The following is a 20,556-nucleotide window of genomic DNA, read 5'->3' as shown; positions in this document are numbered from 1 at the left end:
ATAAAAATTAAATGATATTTTTAATAAACAGTTTTTTGAAGATATTGATATTGTCGATATTATCGAAATATGGCCGATACATTGGTGATACAAGTGACACCGTGAAGTTAGATAGTAAAAATTATTGGTTATGCATTTGTGATACAAGCGACACCTGGAAGTTAGATAGTAAAAATTATTGGTTATGCACTGGCGATACAAGCAATACCTGGAATTTACACAGTCAAAAATATTGGCAATATTGATACATTGGCGATACTTAGCGATGATACCTGGAATTTCTGATACTACCAGTGTTATCAGTATTATTACTAGAGTTATCAATATCACCAAGCTAGAGATATGGATAGCATCGGGGAAACTCTGAACAATGCTTGTACCCAAGTGCCACTCTTTCTCTGAATCGTGGTTTGGACTCGAGCTCTTGCACCCACTTCTTAGCCATTTCTATTTGGTAACAATTTGAAATGGATGCTTGACAGCCCCCACACCCAAATTCGTATCTAATGACTAGCTTAGGGGAAAAAAATGCTTTTGTTTTTCTGAATAACAGCTGTTGTACTATGGAAGTAGCTATATGATATAAGAGAAATGGTCCAATTCTATGAAGGCACTATAAGTTATAGTTCTTTTAATTGCATCCATTCACATGGACAATTCAATTGATCGATCTGAGCACTCAGGGTTATCCGAACTGGAAAGCCCTTCGCTTCTCTTGCCTTGCGAATGCTGTGCTCGGGCTTCACCTCATCGGAACTCTCAATTAAGTTGAAAACACATTTCATGGACTACCATGCAAAAATTGGATTGACCGGATAATCCGCTCCCTCCTTGATTTGGCCATATGTTATACAACCATCCGTTTTCCAAGCCATGGATGGGATGGTTACCTTGACTAACAAAAGTGGTTCTTTAGAAACATTAGTAATCCATGGTGGGTCCTAAGAAATATATGGATCAAATTGTTGATTGAACCCTTTTTTTTTTTTTTGCACTGTCTTTACTGTCTATATTAAGGGCCATGGCTCGAGTGGTTAACCTTTGTCAGGTTGGTGTGATATTCGCATGATGGCCCATGAAATGTGTTGGACCTAATGAAAAGTCTGGATCATTTGATTGGACTATCCAAGTGTCCCAATGCAACTAGGAGCACTGGAGCATTTCGGAAAGATGATTTTTCATCATTTCTTTGCTCTTCCCTAGAGTTGATACTTCCACCATGTATGATGCACAATATGCAGGCCCTCAGAAATTATACATTGCCATCCATTATGGACCGTGCAACCCGGCTATTGAGTCAATAAGATCTCCATATCCAAATTGTAAAGAAATTAAGAAAAAATAAAAGAATACTCACAAGAATAATGGAGTAGAGTGGGAGAGAACTTGGATTGATATCAACCTTTCCTCTGACAAAAGTTAAAGAAAAAAAAAAACTACACTGCGAAAATATTCAAATCTCCTCACTCCTACACCACTACCCCATTTTATAGATCCTAAAGAAATCTTGATTGAAATCTCTACAACTAAGAGAATCAATCACAATTTATGGCACCCTAATCTAATCTTTTTTCGTATGGCAAAAGTCTAAAGAAAAGCAAACATGGTAAGCAATCCAATCTCTAAATCTAGTCCATGTCCTCAATCATATCTTTAAATCACCCCCCATATCTCTAAAAAAATAGCTTATTATAATATCCAAATTTGTAAATAATCAGCCCAAAAATCAGCACATGTTGGGCCTACGGTGGGTTACGAGCCTATGTTTAATTGGGCCACATAGTGGGCCTAAGTGGGCCGTGGGCATAGGTGGGCCGTGAGCCTGCATCAGTTCTCCCTGGCTTCTAAAGAACTCGACCTCGAGTTGGAAACTAATCTCAACCTTTAGACCTGTACTACCTTTACGACGAATCTTCTTATCCTTTGTGGAAGATGATGTAACCCTAAGCATCAGCTCGGTCAGGTTCTCTATCACGTTCCAATAATCAAAGGATTTGATTATTGGTGTCTTTAGGAGCCAGGGCCGCCCGTTGTTGGTTAGGACATTGATGGGGATTTTCCCCTACATGTCCACTTGCTCCAACTTCGGTCTCCAGATTCCCTTCACGCCAGAGCTTCTCCACTTGATTAGTGAGATTGCTTACTACATGCATGAGTTTATCTACTCATTCTGCAAGTACGCAGATCAATTGAACTACTTCTGCAAACTCTTCTTGTGTTACCTCTTTCGACGCCATTAAGAGATGACGTTGAGTCAAAATTTTCTAAAGACAACCTGCTCTGATACCAAAATGGTGCAACTTGGTTATCGAGTCCATAAGATCTCGATATCCAAATTGCAAAGAAATTTAAAAAAAGAAAATAAAAAAAGAAAAAGAAAAGAATACTCGCAAGAATAATGGAGTAGAGAGGGGGAGAACTTTTATTGATATGAACATTTCCTCTTACAAAAGTTGAAAAAAAAAAAAAAAATCACACGTAGAAAATATTCAAATCTACTCACTCCTACACCACTACCCCCCTTTCATAGATCATAAAGAAATCCTTGATTAAAATCTCTACAACTAAGAGAATCAATCACAATTTATTGCACCCTAATCTATTTTTTTTTTTTTATTATTATTTTATATGGCAAAAGTCTAAAGAAAAGCAAACGTGGAAAGTAATCAAATCTCTAATTGTAGTTCATATCGTCAATCATATCTTTAAATCAGCCCTACATATCTCCCAAAAATAATTAATTATAATATTCAAATCTGTAAATAATCAGCACATGTTGGGCCTACAGTGGGTTATGGGCCTATGCTTTGTTGGGCTACATAGTGGGCCTACATGGGCCCTGGCATAGGTGGGCCTGCATCACATCAACTCAAATTAAACCACCTTAATTGTAGAAACTACTATAATTAAGTCACAATCCCAAAATCAGATTGTTGAAACAACCTGATCTCTGATTCATGGACACCTGTTTGCTGAAACAGGACCATTGGATATTATTCATTTCAACCTTTTAATAAACACCACCATTCAGATAGTTACACACACACACACACACACACACACACACACACATATTGGTTTATGATACATCTAAATTAGTACCCATGATTTGGCCAGTTCAATTTGAATTTGCTTATATTTCACAGCTGCAATTGCTCAGTGCTTGCTTATCATCCACCACACTTCGCCAGATTACCATTGTTTTCCTCTTCCTTCTTTGCGAACCAATAGTCAAAACCAGCTCTAACCATTGCATAAGTGGTCATTTGGTAGCTTGGATTTTCGGCAGCTAGGAATTGGAATTCAGGATTTTCAATCCAAATCGTGTTTGGCATCCCTTAGAATCATGGATTTCAAATCCAACGTGGATTGAATATCCTCAAAAAGGCCTCTCTTCTTAAACATAGAAAAGGCGGGGTGCAAAATATTGTGTTTTCAATCCTTTCCAGCTGTCATAACTGCTCTCCTCTCTTTTAAGCATGTTATTAAAACACAGTTACGTTACTACCATTACGTCATGGCTACATTACGTAATGGTAGCCATGGTGCCTGTCACACAATATGGGTCTGTAACGTCTGATTTGAAAATAATGGGCTGTCATGGGCCAATATGGGACCATAACGGACTGATACAGACATGTAAAAGGCTGATACAGTGCCAATGCATGTTTCCTTAAAAAATAATTTGGACCGTTACAGCTTGTATCTTAACGGCTATAAGGCTGGCTGTTACAGCCACCATTACCGTGAGTGAATATGTTGCGTGTTAAGGCCCCCTTGAGCCAAAATCCAGGCAACTGAACATAACTTCTGGATTCGATAAGATAGAAAACCCAGGCTGCCAAATGCAACTGAAAGAACTTAAAATCCAGGTTTGAAAATCTCCAGGATTTGGTTACTGACTTGCCAAACAACCCGTAAGAGTAAAACGCTGCTTGGCCGATTGTTCATGTAAAACCAATTTTGAAACCTTCATATAAATTGCTGTAGTGTATCATAACTAGTTCTTTATTTATTTATTGATTCATAAAGTCTGTCTAATTCCTTGATGGTTATCATGAATAGATTACAGGCATTGCACGTAGTCAACGTCAAATCATGCATCAATTAGACAACCTCAGCAATCTCCTCCACGAGAACATAGGAGGGATGGCCCACCATGGAAGAACGGCCAACAAGAGCAGAACAACCGACATAGCTGTTTCCCCGAATCTTATTCTCATGTTTGCAATTGGTGGTGTAGGTATCTTTCTGTTCAAGGTTCTATGCAGGAATTGAACCCGCCCAAAATCCCAAACTCCGAATTCCAGTCGGATGTGCCACTGCATTCCTTTGGTACCGTTCTAAGTCGGGTTCCAAGAGTCTGCCCTTCTCTCCACCCAGACAAGGTGGTTGGATTGGTTTCAAGCCATGGGCTTAACGATTCAACCCCCACACGGCATTCTTCGGTCATTGTTATAGAGTTCTTGGAGACGGTAATCCCTCGGAGAATCTCTGAGTTTGAAGAGAAGGGTCTTTTAGAAAATTGTATTTTGAGGGTTGAGAAATTCTCAAAATTCTCAAATAAGGTGAGATTGATGTTACTTTGAAATGTAGTCTTATCTTTTTTTAAAGGCTACATTGTTATGGGTAGAGAGCAATCCTTGTTCACGTCCAAAACTGAGTTCTATTTGTGTGTGTTTTAGGGGAGTTATTTGATACTCTGGTTTCGTGTGTCACTTGATACACAGGCCATATGAAATTGTATACGTGGCACGGGCACGCTCCGGTACCATTGTAAGGTAGGGTGGTAGCAAACAGAAGTGGGGCCTACGTTGTATTCATGACATCCAATACGTCCATCAGATGCTAGACCTCAAGTTACCCTCTGATACCCAAAGCTCGTCTGACCAAAGATTCAGGTGGGCTGCACCATAAAAACAAATTGAGAGCAGAGAGGCCTATGGTTGATTTAAATAGGGGGCCCACTGTGTAGTGTGTCTGCAATCCAGGCCATTCAGACCCTTCATCTAGACTGGATGAAGGGTCAGGCCAAAATCAGGCTGTTTTGCAACGAAAATGAGTGTGAGTGCAAATGAAGGGTGGGTATTCCTTCCCATCTTGTTACCTGTGCTGTGACCCCCATGAGTGCTGGATTGTGCTGATTTTTTTATATCTCGTGGTAACATCAGTTCCTGCATCTGATGGACCGGTTGGATCTGCATAGAGCCCCACATCTGCCTGGGCCCACTAGAATGCACCTGGAAACTTCTTGTTTTTTGGATAATCGTCCAATAAAAGTTCACCAAACTGATTGTAGGATGACAAAATAATAATAATAAAGGGTGCAATTTTTGGGTCGTGGGGCATCTAAACCAAGACCCGTAATTTGGACGGTTTAGATTGAATTATCTGCATATGGATGCAATTGTAAAGTGACTGCGTATCATCTATGACACTGCCAGAGTATCAAAGTTTCTCTTTAAATCATAATGCTTTGGTAGAGGAGGTATGCTCAGATGCATCTCCATGGTTTATCTCGGGGCTTTAGCCTTTGATTCCGGCTCATGTTCCAATGATCCGATCCGTTTATTTGATGAGTCTCACTTTGTAGGGTTGAAAATCAACAAATAAAAGCTTTCAATTGGATTATTTAACCTTTCGATAATTTGGCTCTTTTGATTGGAACATGAACGGTGGCGATAGTATTTATATTACCAAAGGGTTACATATTCAATCTGAGGGTTTTACGGGCTATCCTCCATATAGGGGAAGTCCTATAAAATAAACGGTTCGGATCATTGAAAAAAAAAAAAAAAAAACAAATCCAACACGTGGGGATGTGCTAGAGTGTGGTGGATGCCACACATAGAGGCATCCATGTGGGGCATGAATCAAAGGTGGGGATTTTAGACACGGATCAAAGTAAATTTAAAGAGGGATTGGCTACCAAAGGTGGCCCTACATGATCAGGATCTTCGATTTTTGTGGCTTCCAATAAGTTTTTAACGGTGGGCATTCAATCACCACCTTTTCCAGTAGGGTGGTCCACCTGATATTTGGATCTGCCTCAATTTTAGGCCCATGCCCTAAAATGAGCTTAAAAAATCGATGGATGGCATGGATGAAGCACATCCATCATGGTGGGGCTACAAAGCTTTTACAGCACTAACGAGGTTGGCTAGTGATCTGAACCCCATCCAGCTAGCTGGTATCTAAGCTAGATGGGCCTCACCATAATGTATGTGTTTTATTCATGCCGTATGTCAATTTTTCATTTGAATTTAGGGCACGGGCCCAAAAATGAGACAGATGCAAATCTCAGGTATACCACACCACAGGAAAAGAGCGTTGATTTAACGTCAACCATTAAAAACTTCCTAGAGCCCACGGTAATCTTTATTTCCCATCCAACCTGCTGATAGGGCCACATGTACCTGGGTGAAGAGATATATATATATATATATATATATATATAGAGTCATGCTCACCTGCACACCTACACACGTGTGCACCTTTGCACACGTATCAGGTTGAGGTGCTGCTTCACATGAACGGTTCAGATTTTAGATCCACATCAAGTATGATGGGTTCTCAAAAAAGTCCGCACCAATTTTGTGCGAACTGGTGCGTAGGTGAGCATTTCCATATATATATATATCAGCTTGATCCAAAACTTGTGGCCCCTAAAAAGCTTTCAATGGTAAGCGTTCAATCCCTAATGTTTGCTTTAGTGTGGTCCACCTGAGATTTAAGCCTGCCCCATTTTTCATTTCTTGCCTAAAATAAGATGGAAAAATGGATGGACGGCGTGGATAAAACACATACATCATGTTGGGCCCACAGAGCTTTGACACAAGCTATCTAGCTGATGTTCGGGTCACCAGCCAAACCGCGTCCTAAGGAATCCCGGTCCGTTTTAAGAGTTCGTTTTGCCTGCGTTGCCACACAGAATCAAGCATGTGTTGCCGCTCAATGGGGCCATGGATAATCCTATGATCTAAACCGTTCATACTATCTTTATGAGCCCATTGAAAAAAAACTAAACAAGTGTCCAATAATCAGAGTCAAGATTCTTCAGAGAATCTGATCTTGCTACTATGATCGGTAAAGAACGAGATTTACAATATAATTAGTTTTATTTGAGTAAATGTATGCCACGTGTGCAATTTCTTGGTGCATGTGTATCAAGCGTGATATGCAGCGCGAGTATCATATAACTCCTCCAGTGCGACGCTGATTCAGTCCGGTAGGGGCTAGACCGAGTTCGGTAAGTCCGTGATTGCGGGTCCCACGTTTATGTATTTGTTTTATATCCACTCCGTCCATCGGTGTTTAAAGATAAATTTAAGACGTAGATAAAAAACTGAAGCAGATTCAAATTTTCAGGTGGACCACACCAGAGGAAACAGTGCTGATTGAATGCCTACGATTAAAACATTCCTGGGGTCCATCGTAAATTTTATTTTCCATCAAACCTGTTGATAATGTCAAAAGGACCTGGATGAAGGGTTTTTAAAAATATCAGCTGGATCTTAAATTTGTTCCACTCACAGAAATTTCTCAATGGTCAATCACCACTGTTTCTGCTTTGTTAGACACCTGAGACTATATCTTCTTCATTTTCATGCCCAAGTATTAAAATGATCTTTGAAAACGGATGGACGGCGTGGATGTACAAAAATACTTCAATGTGGACCCCACGGTAACGGCCTGACCGAATTCGTTCAGTCACCGACTTAACTGAATCCGCGTCCGTTTCCATCCTCTCCCGCCCTTCCTCCTCTCAAACCAGAACTAACGGAAACTCTCCTTCTCTCTCTGGCAAGAAAATCCTCCTATCTCATCTCTCTCCCCAAACCCTCATCAGCGCCGTTGTTACCCTGTCCAACCGCAGATTGGGCTCCTTTTAGTGAACGTACTCGCTTGGAAATTGAAAAAAAATCAAGAAATCTAACCGAATCCAATCAACCGTTGTCCCGCCATTCAAAAATCAAGAAATCAAGAACCAGTTACGCAACTAACTTCTGTTTATCAACGATCCAATAACCATTTTCCCGCCCATTCCTGGGGGCATTTTGGTAAAATTGAAAAAATAAAGAAATCTCGCCGCGTCTATATAAACCCTACACCCTTTGAACTTCCGACACTCTCTCTCTCAAGAAAACTCCATGGATGTCCTCAAGCAATCGATTCTGCAGCACCACTTCCTTCAAACCCCAACCCACGCCATCTATCCGTCAATCCCTAATCCCAGCCGTTCCATCCTCACCCGCACTCTCTCCCTAACCATCCGATGCTATATCCCATCTCACAAGACCGACGGTATCTCCGATCCCTCTCCGAAGTTCTCCTCTGTCAAGTCCTTCGCACCAGCGACAATTGCAAATCTTGGCCCCGGCTTCAATTTTTTGGGCTGTGCTATAGATGGTATGGGTGACACTGTCACTGTCACCATTGATTCAGCCGTCCCTCCTGGCTCCCTTTCCATCTCCTCCATCAGTGGATTCGAATCCGAGAAGCTGAAGTTGGATCCCCTATGGAATTGTGCGGGGATAGCAGCAACCGCCGTGATGCGAATGCTCAGCATCCGGTCAGTTGGACTGTCGATATCGCTGGAGAAGGGAGTACCACTTGGTATGGGCCTCGGGTCCAGTGCAGCTAGCGCAGCAGCTGCAGCGTATGCTGTCAATGAATTATTTGGCGCGCCACTGTACTACAAGCATCTTATACCTGCGGGTTACGAATCAGAATTGAAGGTAAGTGGGTTACCTGCTGACCATATCGCCCCTGCGATTATGGGCGGATTCGTATGGATCGTCAACTATAGTCCGCTCGATGTGTTCAAGATACTCTTCCCAGTCACTACTAAATTGTTCTTCGTAATTGCAACCCCACAATTTGAGTCACCCATGAACAGGATGCGGCCTCCAATGCCTAAGCATTTTGGGTTCTATGATATTACGCGGTCTTTCAACCAGTTAAACGGGTTGGTGAACGCGGTGTTTGATGGAAATGTGAGGCTGTTTGGGTATATGTTGTCATCAGAATGGTTGGTTGAGGCGAGCTTGATCCCAGCGATGGCTTGCGTACAGAGGGCTGCTCTGGAGTCAGGTGCATTAGGATTTGCCATAAGTGGGGCAGGTCCCACAGTTGTAGCGGTGACAGACAACAAAGACAAAGGGAAGGAGATTGGGGCGCGGATGGTGGAGGCATTTTGGGAAGAGGGAAAACTGAAAGCGTGGGCAACAGTCCGGAAGATTGATAGAGTTGGTGCGAGGATTATTTCCCGCAGCGTCTGATTTTTTTTTTTCCATCTGTTTCCCTTGTGATACTGGACGTCTACGGTTGTAATTGATACATCTTACTGATTGCTTTCATCATGTGCAAATTTTGACATTGTTTTTTTCTCTTTCTGGGTTGTCTTCTAACAGGAAATGTCTTTTGGATGGAAACTTTTTGTAAATATACATCTCTGCCTGCTTCACTTTAAGGAATGTTTCATACAGTTTAAATTTGCAGTTTTCCATGGCAATGGCATTAATATTTTTGGTATTTCATGATGTTTTCTAAGCATTATCTTTGATCAGGTTATCTTTGTGAATGATTCACGCTAATACCATGTCTATGTTCTTCATATGTTGTTGAAATTGACGCAGCAAGCAATTATCCATTTACTCCTTTAGCTAAACAGATTGCTAGTTCATGTGGTTTTGCCTTTTACTTTTTTACTTTATAATTCAATTGTATTCATTTAGGTTTCTTTTCTTGAAAAGGAATTATGGAAATTGTAACAGTTAAGTTCCTACATGTTCAAAAATTCCAGAAAACCATTTTTTGTGGACTGCTACCTTTTATTTGTCAATATCCATATAGTTTGAGCCTGACGCTCGATGGTTTCTAATGAGCCTGACCTAGATTCTTTTCACAAGTGCTTTTTTTTTTTTCAAAGCTTGAGGTGATACAATTATCTTGCTGGTGGCTTTATTTGTTGTGACTTAAACCAAAGTAAGAACTTGCGGAAATTGACTCTGTTTTTCTGGAGAATGAACTGAGTCACACCTGAAATATTTGTCATTTGGGTGAAGTATAATGATTTCAGCCCTGGGTTGAAACTGAGTTTTGGATTGTTCACAATATAACAATAAGTAGTTGTTCACTATTGCTGTTAACTCTTATCTTCAAGCATTGATAATGATGCTCTCAACTTTAAGCATGAACTATTTTTACTAATGATGCTGATGTCCCGCAGCTCATGTCTTGCAAAGGGAGCATGAATTACTACGTGTCTATATGCTTACCTTTTTTTTTAATAGGCAATATCTATATGGTTATCTTAAGCATTGAGGTTTGTATGCTAAACTAAATGTGCAGCCACTTGATGGCTGGGAGTGAGCCACTTTCTCAAACTCTCAAGGGAACAGTAGATGATCAAAATATTTCTTTTCTTGATGCTGTAAGATCTGCTGGCTACACCAAAAATCGAGTGGATCTATCTAGCATGTTTGTAAAGAAGGGGACTTATTTTACTTTTCTAAAGTTATGCATAGAGCAGGGTCCCATACTGGAAAAGAAGGTATGTTTCATCTCAGACTAAAAGCCCTTTGCTTTCCCCATTTAAAAAATTTGTTAATGCGAAATATCGGCATCTAGGTGTTTCTATTGGTTTCGTAACTGCTATTGCTGTGCCCGCAAGTATTAAGGTGGATTTTGAAGGCAATGGAGGACATGCAGGGGGAGTCCTCCATTTTCCCTTGTTTGATCAGTGCAAAAGACAATAAGTCACATGCCTGTGAGATGAATTTTACAAAGGAAACCAATCAATAGCTATAGAAATCTTAAAAGGGCTGATTTTCACCATCAAAGTATGTCTTAAAGACTAGCAATCACTTGTATCGCTGTTTACACTATCTGAGTTTGAGCCTTTGACCCTTCTTGTGAACTGTGGCAATGGGCATTTGTTTTACTATTTGGGATCCATGATTTGGGTTCTTAAGTCGGAGTGCATTTGGTTGCACCAAATATCAAGAAATTTCATGATATTTCAGTATTAGTCAATTTAATTTGATGCAAATTTTCATGCCATTTCATGAAATTTGGTGCAACCAAACACACTTAAACATATTGTTTACCCATGTCCTTAGAGAGGCATATGTTATTGACGAAACCGTAGCCAAGGAAAGTGTTTAAATGGATCCACTTTGAATTGGGAATTCTTTCTACTATCTTGCTGAATTCGATGAATTTATGAATGACAAGCTATTTGTTCTGTTCTTCTTCTTTTTGTCTGAATTTAAATGGCTTTTGGACACCCTATGATTGCATAGGAGCATCTCGAAAGGATAACACAGTATAATCTGAAGTTTCTGATATTTTTTTATTTTTTTATTTTTCTGTTTTTTTTAAAAGCAATGTCGAACAAGGCTACTGTGTTGAAATGCATTGAAGCAATTGAAAATGCTGCTTAGTTCTCCTATTTAATCACCGTCAACTGAAGATTGAATTCACCTCATCCATTTGTCTTGTTTGTTTGTGGGATACATAGTTTTGCTAATTCCGTGGACTTACAATTTTATTTTCTTGCAGCCTGACAGCATTTGGGTTATGGATGATAAAGCTACTGCTAGAGAAACAATGAAAAAAGTTGGTGTACCAACTGTACCTGGAAGCGATGGATTTTACGGGTAACAAGCCATATGCTTTCTGGACATTGGTTAATCGTAGGAGCATATTTACTATTACCCTTAAATTTGGTATTGATTACTGAATCTTTTCTTTGTTGAAATTTCAGTCCATGGAGGAGGCTATCAAGCTTGCTCATGAGATTGGTTTCCCTGTGATGAAGGTATATCACCTCTCTTCCATTACCTTGTGTTCTTGTTTACTGTTTAGGAATCAGATGGTGCGGTGTTTTCTCTTACTGAAATATAACGCTGGAACTGATGTTTTGGGCTATTTGGAAAGAAACGAACAGTTGTATTTTTTTAGTGTAAAAGAGTTAGTGGTCTCGGCCAGCACCTATCATGTGAAACATTTGGTTTCTTCATCGATGGAGGCCTTGGGTTCCTTTTGTCTTTCCTATCATGTCAAACATTTGTTGACACTTTTAATTCAACAAGCAAATGTTCATCAATCAGGTGTTATGATCATTCACTCAATTTGGTTTTGATGTGATGAACTATTTGTAGTAGGCCACACAACTTGGATAGTTTAATTTGAGTAGTGTATGCCTTGTACAAGTTACAAGTCCTGGTGCCTATGTCTCATCAATTGCCCACTGTTGAAGTACTAGTAACTCACCAAAGGGAAGACTCTTGTGATAGTCATCACCATTTTGAAAATGGTGTGGACTTATATTTTTCCTCACATATTGTTTTCTAGACTCTTGTGATAGTCATTAATCAAGTACATGACGATCACATAAAACTCCAGAGGCACATCTCCATTTTCTTCCACCCCACTTGATTTCATCTTAATTATTCATCATTATATTGCACAATTGGTCGAGTTGAGTTTCTTTCCCAATTTGAAATCCTGGAAATTGTAAGAAAAGAGGGCTTAGAACGTAGTTGAGATAAGAGACTGCTAATGAATAAGTAAAGAAAACAATGATTTTTTTTTTTTTTAAATTTTAAAAAAAGAAAAGAAAAAAGAGAAGTCTCTATTATATTAGAGCATTCCCATGAGCATCTTTAGTTTCCTCTTATCCACCTCTCCACTTTCCCTAGTTTCTTATTTGATGACTTTATCTTATACATGTATTACCCCTCGCTAAATTAGAGACCTTTTTCTGGTGGAACTCTTACTTCTATTGGTGCCTATTTCATCACACCCTAAGGGCCCATTTGGCACGCATCATAGCATTATGTGGATAGAGTAATCTTGATATAGTTATTTTATGATAATCATTGTTATAAAATAAATGAAACTTCCAAAAGGCCAAAGGAGCAAGGTCCAAGGCTTAAATAATAGATACTGCTTTGGGAAAAGTGCCTGTGCATGCAATCATTCCTTGCTAGTAAACACAACTCTGCATCTAAACCTGGGTAAGCTCTGCTTCTCTAGATCCTTTTGTTTGTGCTTTCATCTTTTTTTATTTCTTCCTTGTCTTCTGTATAATTTCCTATCTCTCTATGTTGGGATCTCATATGTATTGGCCCAAAAATCATATACGTTGACATAGGTCTATACCGATTGAAGGAAATTGGGGCAACCCATTAACTAATTTTTGATTTGTTAGAACAAAAACAAAGTAATTTGGGAATTTGATTTGAGAACATAGAGTATCTGAATGAAAGAAATCCTGTTACATGTGTATTTATATCTTTGTGATGCTGAATTTATGTTTTCTTTACCATGTGAGAGTACATTAAATACAAACCTTAGGGTTTTGTTTTTTTTTTTTAAAAAAAAAGTACACAGAGGTTGAATAACATGTGAAACAGTTGATACAGACCAAATTAGTTGCAATCCCCAATAGATCTGCTTAGAGAATAATGGAGAACTTCCCCAAAAGTATTGCTATTCATCAGGCTTGAACACAAAAGATGTTCCAATGTTGCACAAAAAAAAAATAAAAAAATGCAAGTTATTCTTACCATGCCTAGAGAACATTCCAAAAGTATGCAGAGCAAGCACATGAAATTCCTGGAAACTATTCTTTAGTGCATCAACATGGTGATTGGCACTGGCTTTGTAGTTACTCTTCGTTAATGCTTGTGTCAGAATGAAGTACCCTGAAACTTCATTTTTCTTTGGTTAGACGGTTCACCACAATACTTACCACAAAGATCCTTATGCAAAGGAGTTTGGCATCAAAATCAGTGAGAAACTTGCTTCGGTTGAAGCACGCATTTTACCTACACTTGGGTAAATACATTGGTATTTTTTTAACAAATGCGGGATTTGTTTCATTGACTAGCTAGTTTAACTACAGGAACTCCTTCCTTTGAGTGCTTTTTAATTTTTTGTCATTGCTTCTGGTTGGTATTGTAGCTTAAATTCCATGACACTGGTAGAGAAAAGGATTGCTTGCCCCAAGTGGGTCAATGGAATATGATGAATAAGGTATACTCCTTCAGAAATTGAAACTCTCATTTTAACTGTGAATTAAATATGCATGTTGGTTCTAATCGATGACTCCAAATTCTTAGGCTCTCGATTCTTGTTGATGCGATTAAAAGAAAAAAAATAATAATAATACAGCCCTGTCCTAGTTTCTGTTCATGTCTGAAATATGTTGCCTTTGCCTCCATGGAAATGGTGTTGGTGCTGGTGTATGCTAAGGCACGGAACCTTCTCACTCCAATAACCATGCATGCATGCATGCTGGAACTTGTTGTCATCTGCAGGTTCCTATAGACTAACATTGTATTGTTTGCATTCAGCACCCCGCCTTCCTTCAACAGGTGGTAATTTTGGTATCATGTTTTTATACGTTAGGTCAGAACGTAACGTTAACATGGCCTTTCTGTTACTTATGCTGTGATTTTGAATGCCAGGCCTTGCACGTAACAGGGGGTGTCCATCTGAAGCCCTAGTATTTAGAGGGATTGTTTCAATATCTTTCGGTATGTTACTTACCAGGAAAAAAAAACATTTTTTGCCTACTTTTGAGGTTTTTATGTTTCCAATGGCATATTATTTCTATTCTCAGTCAGGACTGTGAAATTATGGATGATAGGTTATGCTTTAAACTTCAATGATGTAGTGAAAAATAATAGTTTCCTTGGGGTCCAAATGGGTTTTAAAAAGAAAAATTGATGGTGATGGAGTCGTTGGCTTTAGTTCACAATGCTCAAGTTCCGATCATAGGGAATTACTGCTTGGTTCCAATGAATTCTGATATTTTTTTCCTCTTTTGCACATTTTTCCTCTGTCCTATTGGGTTAATTTATTGACTTTGGGTCCTTCTGGATGTCATTTTTTTTTTTTCCCCACAAATAGTTAGTTTCAATATATGAGGCAAAATCAGAAAATGAGATTATGGTTCAAAAAACAAAACAAATAAAACAGAAAATGTGAAGCCTTCGTGCATTACCCAAAATGTACAGAGGAATAGATGCATATTTGTTCCAAAGAAGAAAAAAATAGCTGATTTGTTTATATTCAAATAGGTCGTTAAGTTATAAGCACACACACAAAAAAAAAAACAACCACCACTATGAAGGCTGATTTAACACTTCTACACATGCAAAGTTCATCCTTTGGTGTCTCTCTGGTTTTTCCTAATAGAATATCACCATGTTACTGTTGTGGGTTAGCTGTGTTAAGAGGTATTAACATTTGCTTAATGGCTTTATTTGTTTTGTTAAACTATTATCATTAGAGGTATATAGCATATCATTATGGACATTTTTCTTTTTTCTTTTACTTTTATTTTCTTCACATTTTTATCAAACTTCAGCTAGAGGCCCCATTTCCAAGATTGCTCCAGTTAACTACCTCAACCAAGTGGTTAGTGTTCTATATATGCAAATGAAACAAAAATGAATAACACATTGACTCCTAGAAACTTGTCTCAAAGAAGGATTAGGTTGCCAGGCAGGAAATATCATATTAGAAATGATCGTCTAATACAGCAAAAGTTTGTAAAATACATCTTCTAGCAGCCCCTCTTAAGTCTTTCTCAAATTTTCTTTCAATGCAGGTGCCATTATTCATTGATGATGAAGAAACACCAAGTAGATCGGATGCTCTTTTCATTCCTTGGGAGAATCCAAGGGCATTGGTTATTCATCCCATGGACCAGTGGCACACAACTGATTGTGTACTCTTTTGGTGGTCTAAATTGCATTGAACGCCTTTATTAAAACCGAAAATAAAATATCTCAATTGGTTCACTCCTATATTGAACTTAGAGTCAAGCTGAGTTTAGTGACTCTGATGAGTTCCAGATGCATTGTTCGATCATATGGTTGGATTGTTCATCCACATGGTGTCAACCATCCATAAGATGGCCAACCAGATGATAAATCTGGATACTGAATGATGGACCTTCACTTGTACTAAATGCTGGATGAAACGAAATGCTGGTAATTCAGCAGATCATTTTCTATTGTTTATTTCTTAGTGAAATTGTATTGACAATGCTAGTTTGAAAAACTCAGGCTGCCCATGTTGGATTTTGCAGAGTACTACTGGTAAATGGCAGCTTCTTTGAGCAAATTTTATAATTGCATATGAAGCCACTTTATTGAAAGATATTAACATCTCATCCTCGTATAGGCAAAACCTGATGCAAGGAAGTTGATCGATGCTACTATTGCCTTGCTTATAGCGTCCACATCGAATCTTCTGATTGTAGGTATTTCATGTATTGGTTTTCATGCATGATCTTTTTTTTTTTTTTTTTTTCTTATTCTGCTATTGCTGTTGATGTCTATTTGTTTGACAGGGTTGTCAGGAGATCCAAAGCTTGGGTGGACCACACCTCATGAAACAATGGTGATTGAATGCTCACCATTAAAAATTTCTTGGGGGCCACCAGTTGTGTATTTTCCATCCAACTTGAAAGGACCACACAAATATCAGCTTGATCCAAAACTTTTGTGGGCTTAATCATCACCGTTTCCTGTCTGTGGTATACCAGATTTAGTAATTCTCATTTCACAGTTGTCACGTCATTTACTTGGATGTCACAAGACACCACAGTCTCTACAGTTCTATTTCAATCCAAGAATATGGTTACAAAACTGATGGTTTTGCAATTATATGTGAACAGATGCAGTGGGTCTCTTGGAGCATGTAGCTAATTGAAAAAGAAAAAGAAAAACACACACACACACAAAAAAAAAACCATGTTATGTTGCATGCTAAGAAAGCTCCTTTTTTTAGGAAACTGAAAGAGATTGGGTGAAATAGATGCTTCAAAACCTCTCTAAACAATTTCTCCAACGAACTTGGAATGATTATTTTATTTTTTACTATTCTGACAACATGAATTTTATTAGAGGAAACATGATGCATTCCATGGTCACTTATGGTATGAACTGATGGTTGAGATTTTTCTTGCTGCACTTTGATGATTTTCAAAATTACCTGATGCTTTTGGCCATAGTTTGCAGGAAGATCCTTCAGCTGGAGAACATTGTGGAATTTCTCGGAAAGAAAACAGGCTCAAAAGAAGATTAGCGATGGTACATATGTTGGTGGGTTTTGTTCTGATTCGTTAAAGCTACATGATCAGCCAGCCTTAATTATTAGCTTTGATCTTGATGAACAACACAATTTTTGGTAGTGGATCGATTGAAATACAGCATAACCCATGAATTTTCCACGGCCCATTAATGTTTTCCTTAGGAACTGTTGTGCATATCTGATTGTAGCTATACATGCACCCTGATTTCAATGGATTCTACCACACCTTTGGGGGAGGAAGAAATCGTGGTGCTAACGGGAAACCCATACTTTTCGTGCATTATTTCACAGTCGCATATCAAATCGCCATGTTAGATGGTAATCGTTCTTTACCCTTTTGTAGATGTTAGTGGCGAGTGCCTTGTCCTTTCATCCTTCTTCTTCTTCTTCTTCTTCTTATTCTTCTTCTTCTTCTTCTTTTCTTTTTCTTTTTTTTTTTAATATATATATTTTTTTACACCCACACCCACACATAACAATGGGTACTCAAACCCATGACCTTAGTTCTAATTTGGAGTAGGCATTTAAGGAGACTATGAACAGGCTGGATTCAGACCCCAGGAAGAGATGGAATGTAAGTGACAGTATGACAAGGACATTTGGCATGAAGCCGGTATACATGCTTTTGGCAGTTACACCATTTACGGTAAGCTCTCGTTGGTTGCTGAGTGTTGTTCTGTTTTTGTTATTTTGTTTGGTTTGGTTATTTGAAGTTGGATTGAATTTGGCAAGTTTGGATGCCTGCAAAGTCCTTAAGTTGTAAAGGGATTACAGGGACTGTTTGGATGCATGTATTTGCCTGTAAAGGCTTTACAGGCTTTGAAAGATACTGAATTTTATTAAAGCCTGAAGGGCAGACTGGGCAACCCAGAAACAACTATCTAGATGTCCAATCTCTCACAAGATACATCACCCTAGAACCAGTCCCATAAGAAGAGCTGCTTCTATTCCTGAAAATGCAGTCGTTTCTTTCCACCCGAATGGCCCAAATGATAGCCAAAAGAGAGAGGTCCCATTTAGAGTTCTTGTTACTGGGAACAACTTGTAAAACGTTAAGAGATCATTTAGAGACTTCCCAATTTGGAATTTACTTGAACTGCAAATGGAATGACTTGTATGATTCTCTTCTTTTTCTTCTTCTTGCTTGTTTGATTATGATATGCAAATGAAACAACTTATTTTGAAAACAGTCATTTAAACTTTACAGTTCTTGGGCCTTGAAGTGGATAATATGTCATGAAGGAATGGCTTCTGTTAGGATGTATCAACAGGTGGGTTTTCCCATCTCGATGGGTATAGTTGGTTTTGTTAATTGGGTCTTGCCTTTGGGCATTTTCAAATGTTGTTTTTTTGGGGGGGATACTCTCATATCAGGCTTTTTGGAAATTGGGTATTGCTGGCATTCTCAATTGGGTCTTGCATTTTGAATGTCTACATGCACTTGAACTCTCCCAAATCTGGTTTTTCGGGTATTGCTGGTTTTCTCAACTGGTGGTTGCATTTTTAACTTGAACAGGAACCAGGAATCTCTCATATGTAGTTTTTTGGATATTGGTTATTACTGATTTTCTCAGTTGGGGTTTGCATTTTGAACTTCTACATGCACTTGGACTCTCATATCTGGTGTTTTTGTATATTGGGTATCGCAGGTTTTTCTCTAATGGGTCTTGCATTTTGAACTTCTACATTCAGTTGGACTCTCTCCTATCTTGATTTTGGATATTGGGTGTTGCTGGTTTTCTCTAATGGGTCTTGCATTTTGAACTTCTACAAACACTTGGATTCTCTCATGTGTGGGTTTTTGGATATTGGGTATGCTGGTTTTCTCAATGGGTCTTACATCTGCTTGGACTCACTTTTGGATATTGGGTATTGCTGGTTTTTTCAATGAACTGTAAATTGAGAGTCTCTTGGGTCGAGTGTTTTTCTTGTTCATTCTGGTTTTGATGAAGTCGTGTTTTGTTTAATCATAGTTAATGTGTTTATGGTGTTGGACAGAATGTATGATCTGTTTATATTTATCTATGATCCTTATTTATTTATTATTATTTTTTTAATGGAGTATGAATGTTCTTCTCATTATAAACAAGAGAAATGGTTTTGAATGCTTAAATGATGTATGAGCCTTCTCCTTGTGGTTCGTTTTCCTGTTTTGTTAGATCCTTGAATATAAATGGTGTTTGGATTCAGTTGGATATTCACCTGTTGTTTGGATATTCAATTGAATTGAATTGGAATTCAACTATTTACATAGGAACTAGACAAATTGGGAGTGGCCACTCCCTTACAAATGATCCAAGGGCCACCCCATTTTGCATCATATGGTCTGTATTGAATTAAATTAAATTATCAGAATTCATTTTGGTTGAACATCCAAACACAGCTTTAATGGCTCCATCGAGCACCTAATATTGTCCATGACTTGGACAGATGAATTGTCTTACCCATTTTACTGGTCCAGATTGTGTAAAGACATGTTGTTGCATTCATTATTCTTTTCTTTATGGATTCTTCTCCTGTTTTGTCAGATCACATCTTGAATTCAAGTTTTGTTTGGATTAGATTGGATATTTAGGCTTGTTTGGATGTTCAATTGACTTGAATTGCAATTCACTTATTTCCAATTGGAACAACCAATTTAGGATGGTGCCATTTTAATTTGTAATAGCAATCAAATTAAAGTGTGCTACTCACATAGCACTTCCCATATCATTTTCACAACTAATTATACATTTTTTTTTTTAACGATTTGAAGGCAACAGCTATTGGTGGAGGACGTGGGATGCGTCTAGCTAATGAACCTGATGAGTTTGTGAAGTTGTTACAGGTATGCGACCAACTAAACTTAATTTCTATGGTATGTGTCAACTGTTGTACATTCAAAAGATCACCTCTGACTTCTATTTCATTCTGTTTATGTTTGTCTTCAAAATTCACACTGTATTATCCTTTTTTCTTTCTTTTTGTGCAGCAAGTGAAGAGCGAAGCTGCAGCTGCATTTGGTAATGTCTTCTTTAGCTCCTGAAGTTCCTATTCTGAAAGTGTACATATGCATTCATCATGCCTTGACTGATGCCATTAAATCTGATAATTCAAACTGTATCTTATTGTGGTGTTCTTTCAGCTATTGGACTGATTTGGATGAGATCGACAGAGTAGACCATATTAGGGTGTTGGAGGAATCTCTTAAGGAATCACTCAGTCGAATCCGGACACAAGGTGTGCCTTTACTATTGGGTTACATGTTTTGCACAATGTGTTATGCTTACAAGCTTGATGTGCATATTTGATTCCTATTTAAGAGTTTGATTTGCATCTTTGGAATGGCTTATGGCGTATATGCATGGAATTTCTTTTGGTTATTCTGATAAGATGGGTTGGCACCAATACTTTAGGATTTTAAGATGACCTGCCACCATTAATTAGGGCAACATAGCT

General features: G+C 38.5%; 2 protein-coding genes and 1 long non-coding RNA gene across 6 annotated transcripts in view; all 3 read left to right on the top strand.

Moving 5' to 3' along the window:
* LOC131257995 (inorganic pyrophosphatase TTM2-like) overlaps positions 1 to 4,650 on the top strand; it is a 54,061-nt gene extending 49,411 nt beyond the window's left edge. For all 3 annotated transcript variants that reach the window (XM_058259015.1, XM_058259016.1, XM_058259014.1), the window contains exon 12: positions 4,066 to 4,650. In XM_058259015.1, coding sequence (XP_058114998.1) covers positions 4,066 to 4,278 — 213 coding nt within the window. In that variant the 3' untranslated portion in view covers positions 4,279 to 4,650. The remainder of the gene's footprint in view (positions 1 to 4,065) is intronic.
* Positions 4,651 to 8,150: 3,500 nt separating this feature from the next.
* LOC131217347 (homoserine kinase-like) lies at positions 8,151 to 9,281 on the top strand. Its single transcript, XM_058212261.1, has one exon. The coding sequence runs from the start codon at positions 8,151 to 8,153 to the stop codon at positions 9,279 to 9,281; it is 1,131 nt and encodes a 376-aa protein (XP_058068244.1).
* Positions 9,282 to 9,332: 51 nt separating this feature from the next.
* Positions 9,333 to 20,324, top strand: LOC131257994 (uncharacterized). 2 transcript variants are annotated; one of them, XR_009177755.1, is made up of 10 exons: positions 9,333 to 11,824; positions 13,742 to 13,848; positions 13,975 to 14,046; positions 14,481 to 14,549; positions 16,207 to 16,281; positions 17,039 to 17,436; positions 17,623 to 17,764; positions 19,874 to 19,945; positions 20,090 to 20,120; positions 20,243 to 20,324. It is a non-coding gene; the product is annotated as an uncharacterized LOC131257994 (long non-coding RNA). The 2 variants fall into 2 exon arrangements; XR_009177754.1 differs by lacking the exons at positions 19,874 to 19,945; positions 20,090 to 20,120; positions 20,243 to 20,324 and having other exon boundaries at positions 17,639 to 18,253.
* Positions 20,325 to 20,556: the final 232 nt, after the last annotated feature.

The sequence above is a fragment of the Magnolia sinica genome, chromosome 10 (assembly GCF_029962835.1).
Source record: "Magnolia sinica isolate HGM2019 chromosome 10, MsV1, whole genome shotgun sequence".
Taxonomy (NCBI): Eukaryota; Viridiplantae; Streptophyta; class Magnoliopsida; order Magnoliales; family Magnoliaceae; genus Magnolia; species Magnolia sinica.
This window is presented reverse-complemented; position numbering and strand designations above follow the sequence as displayed.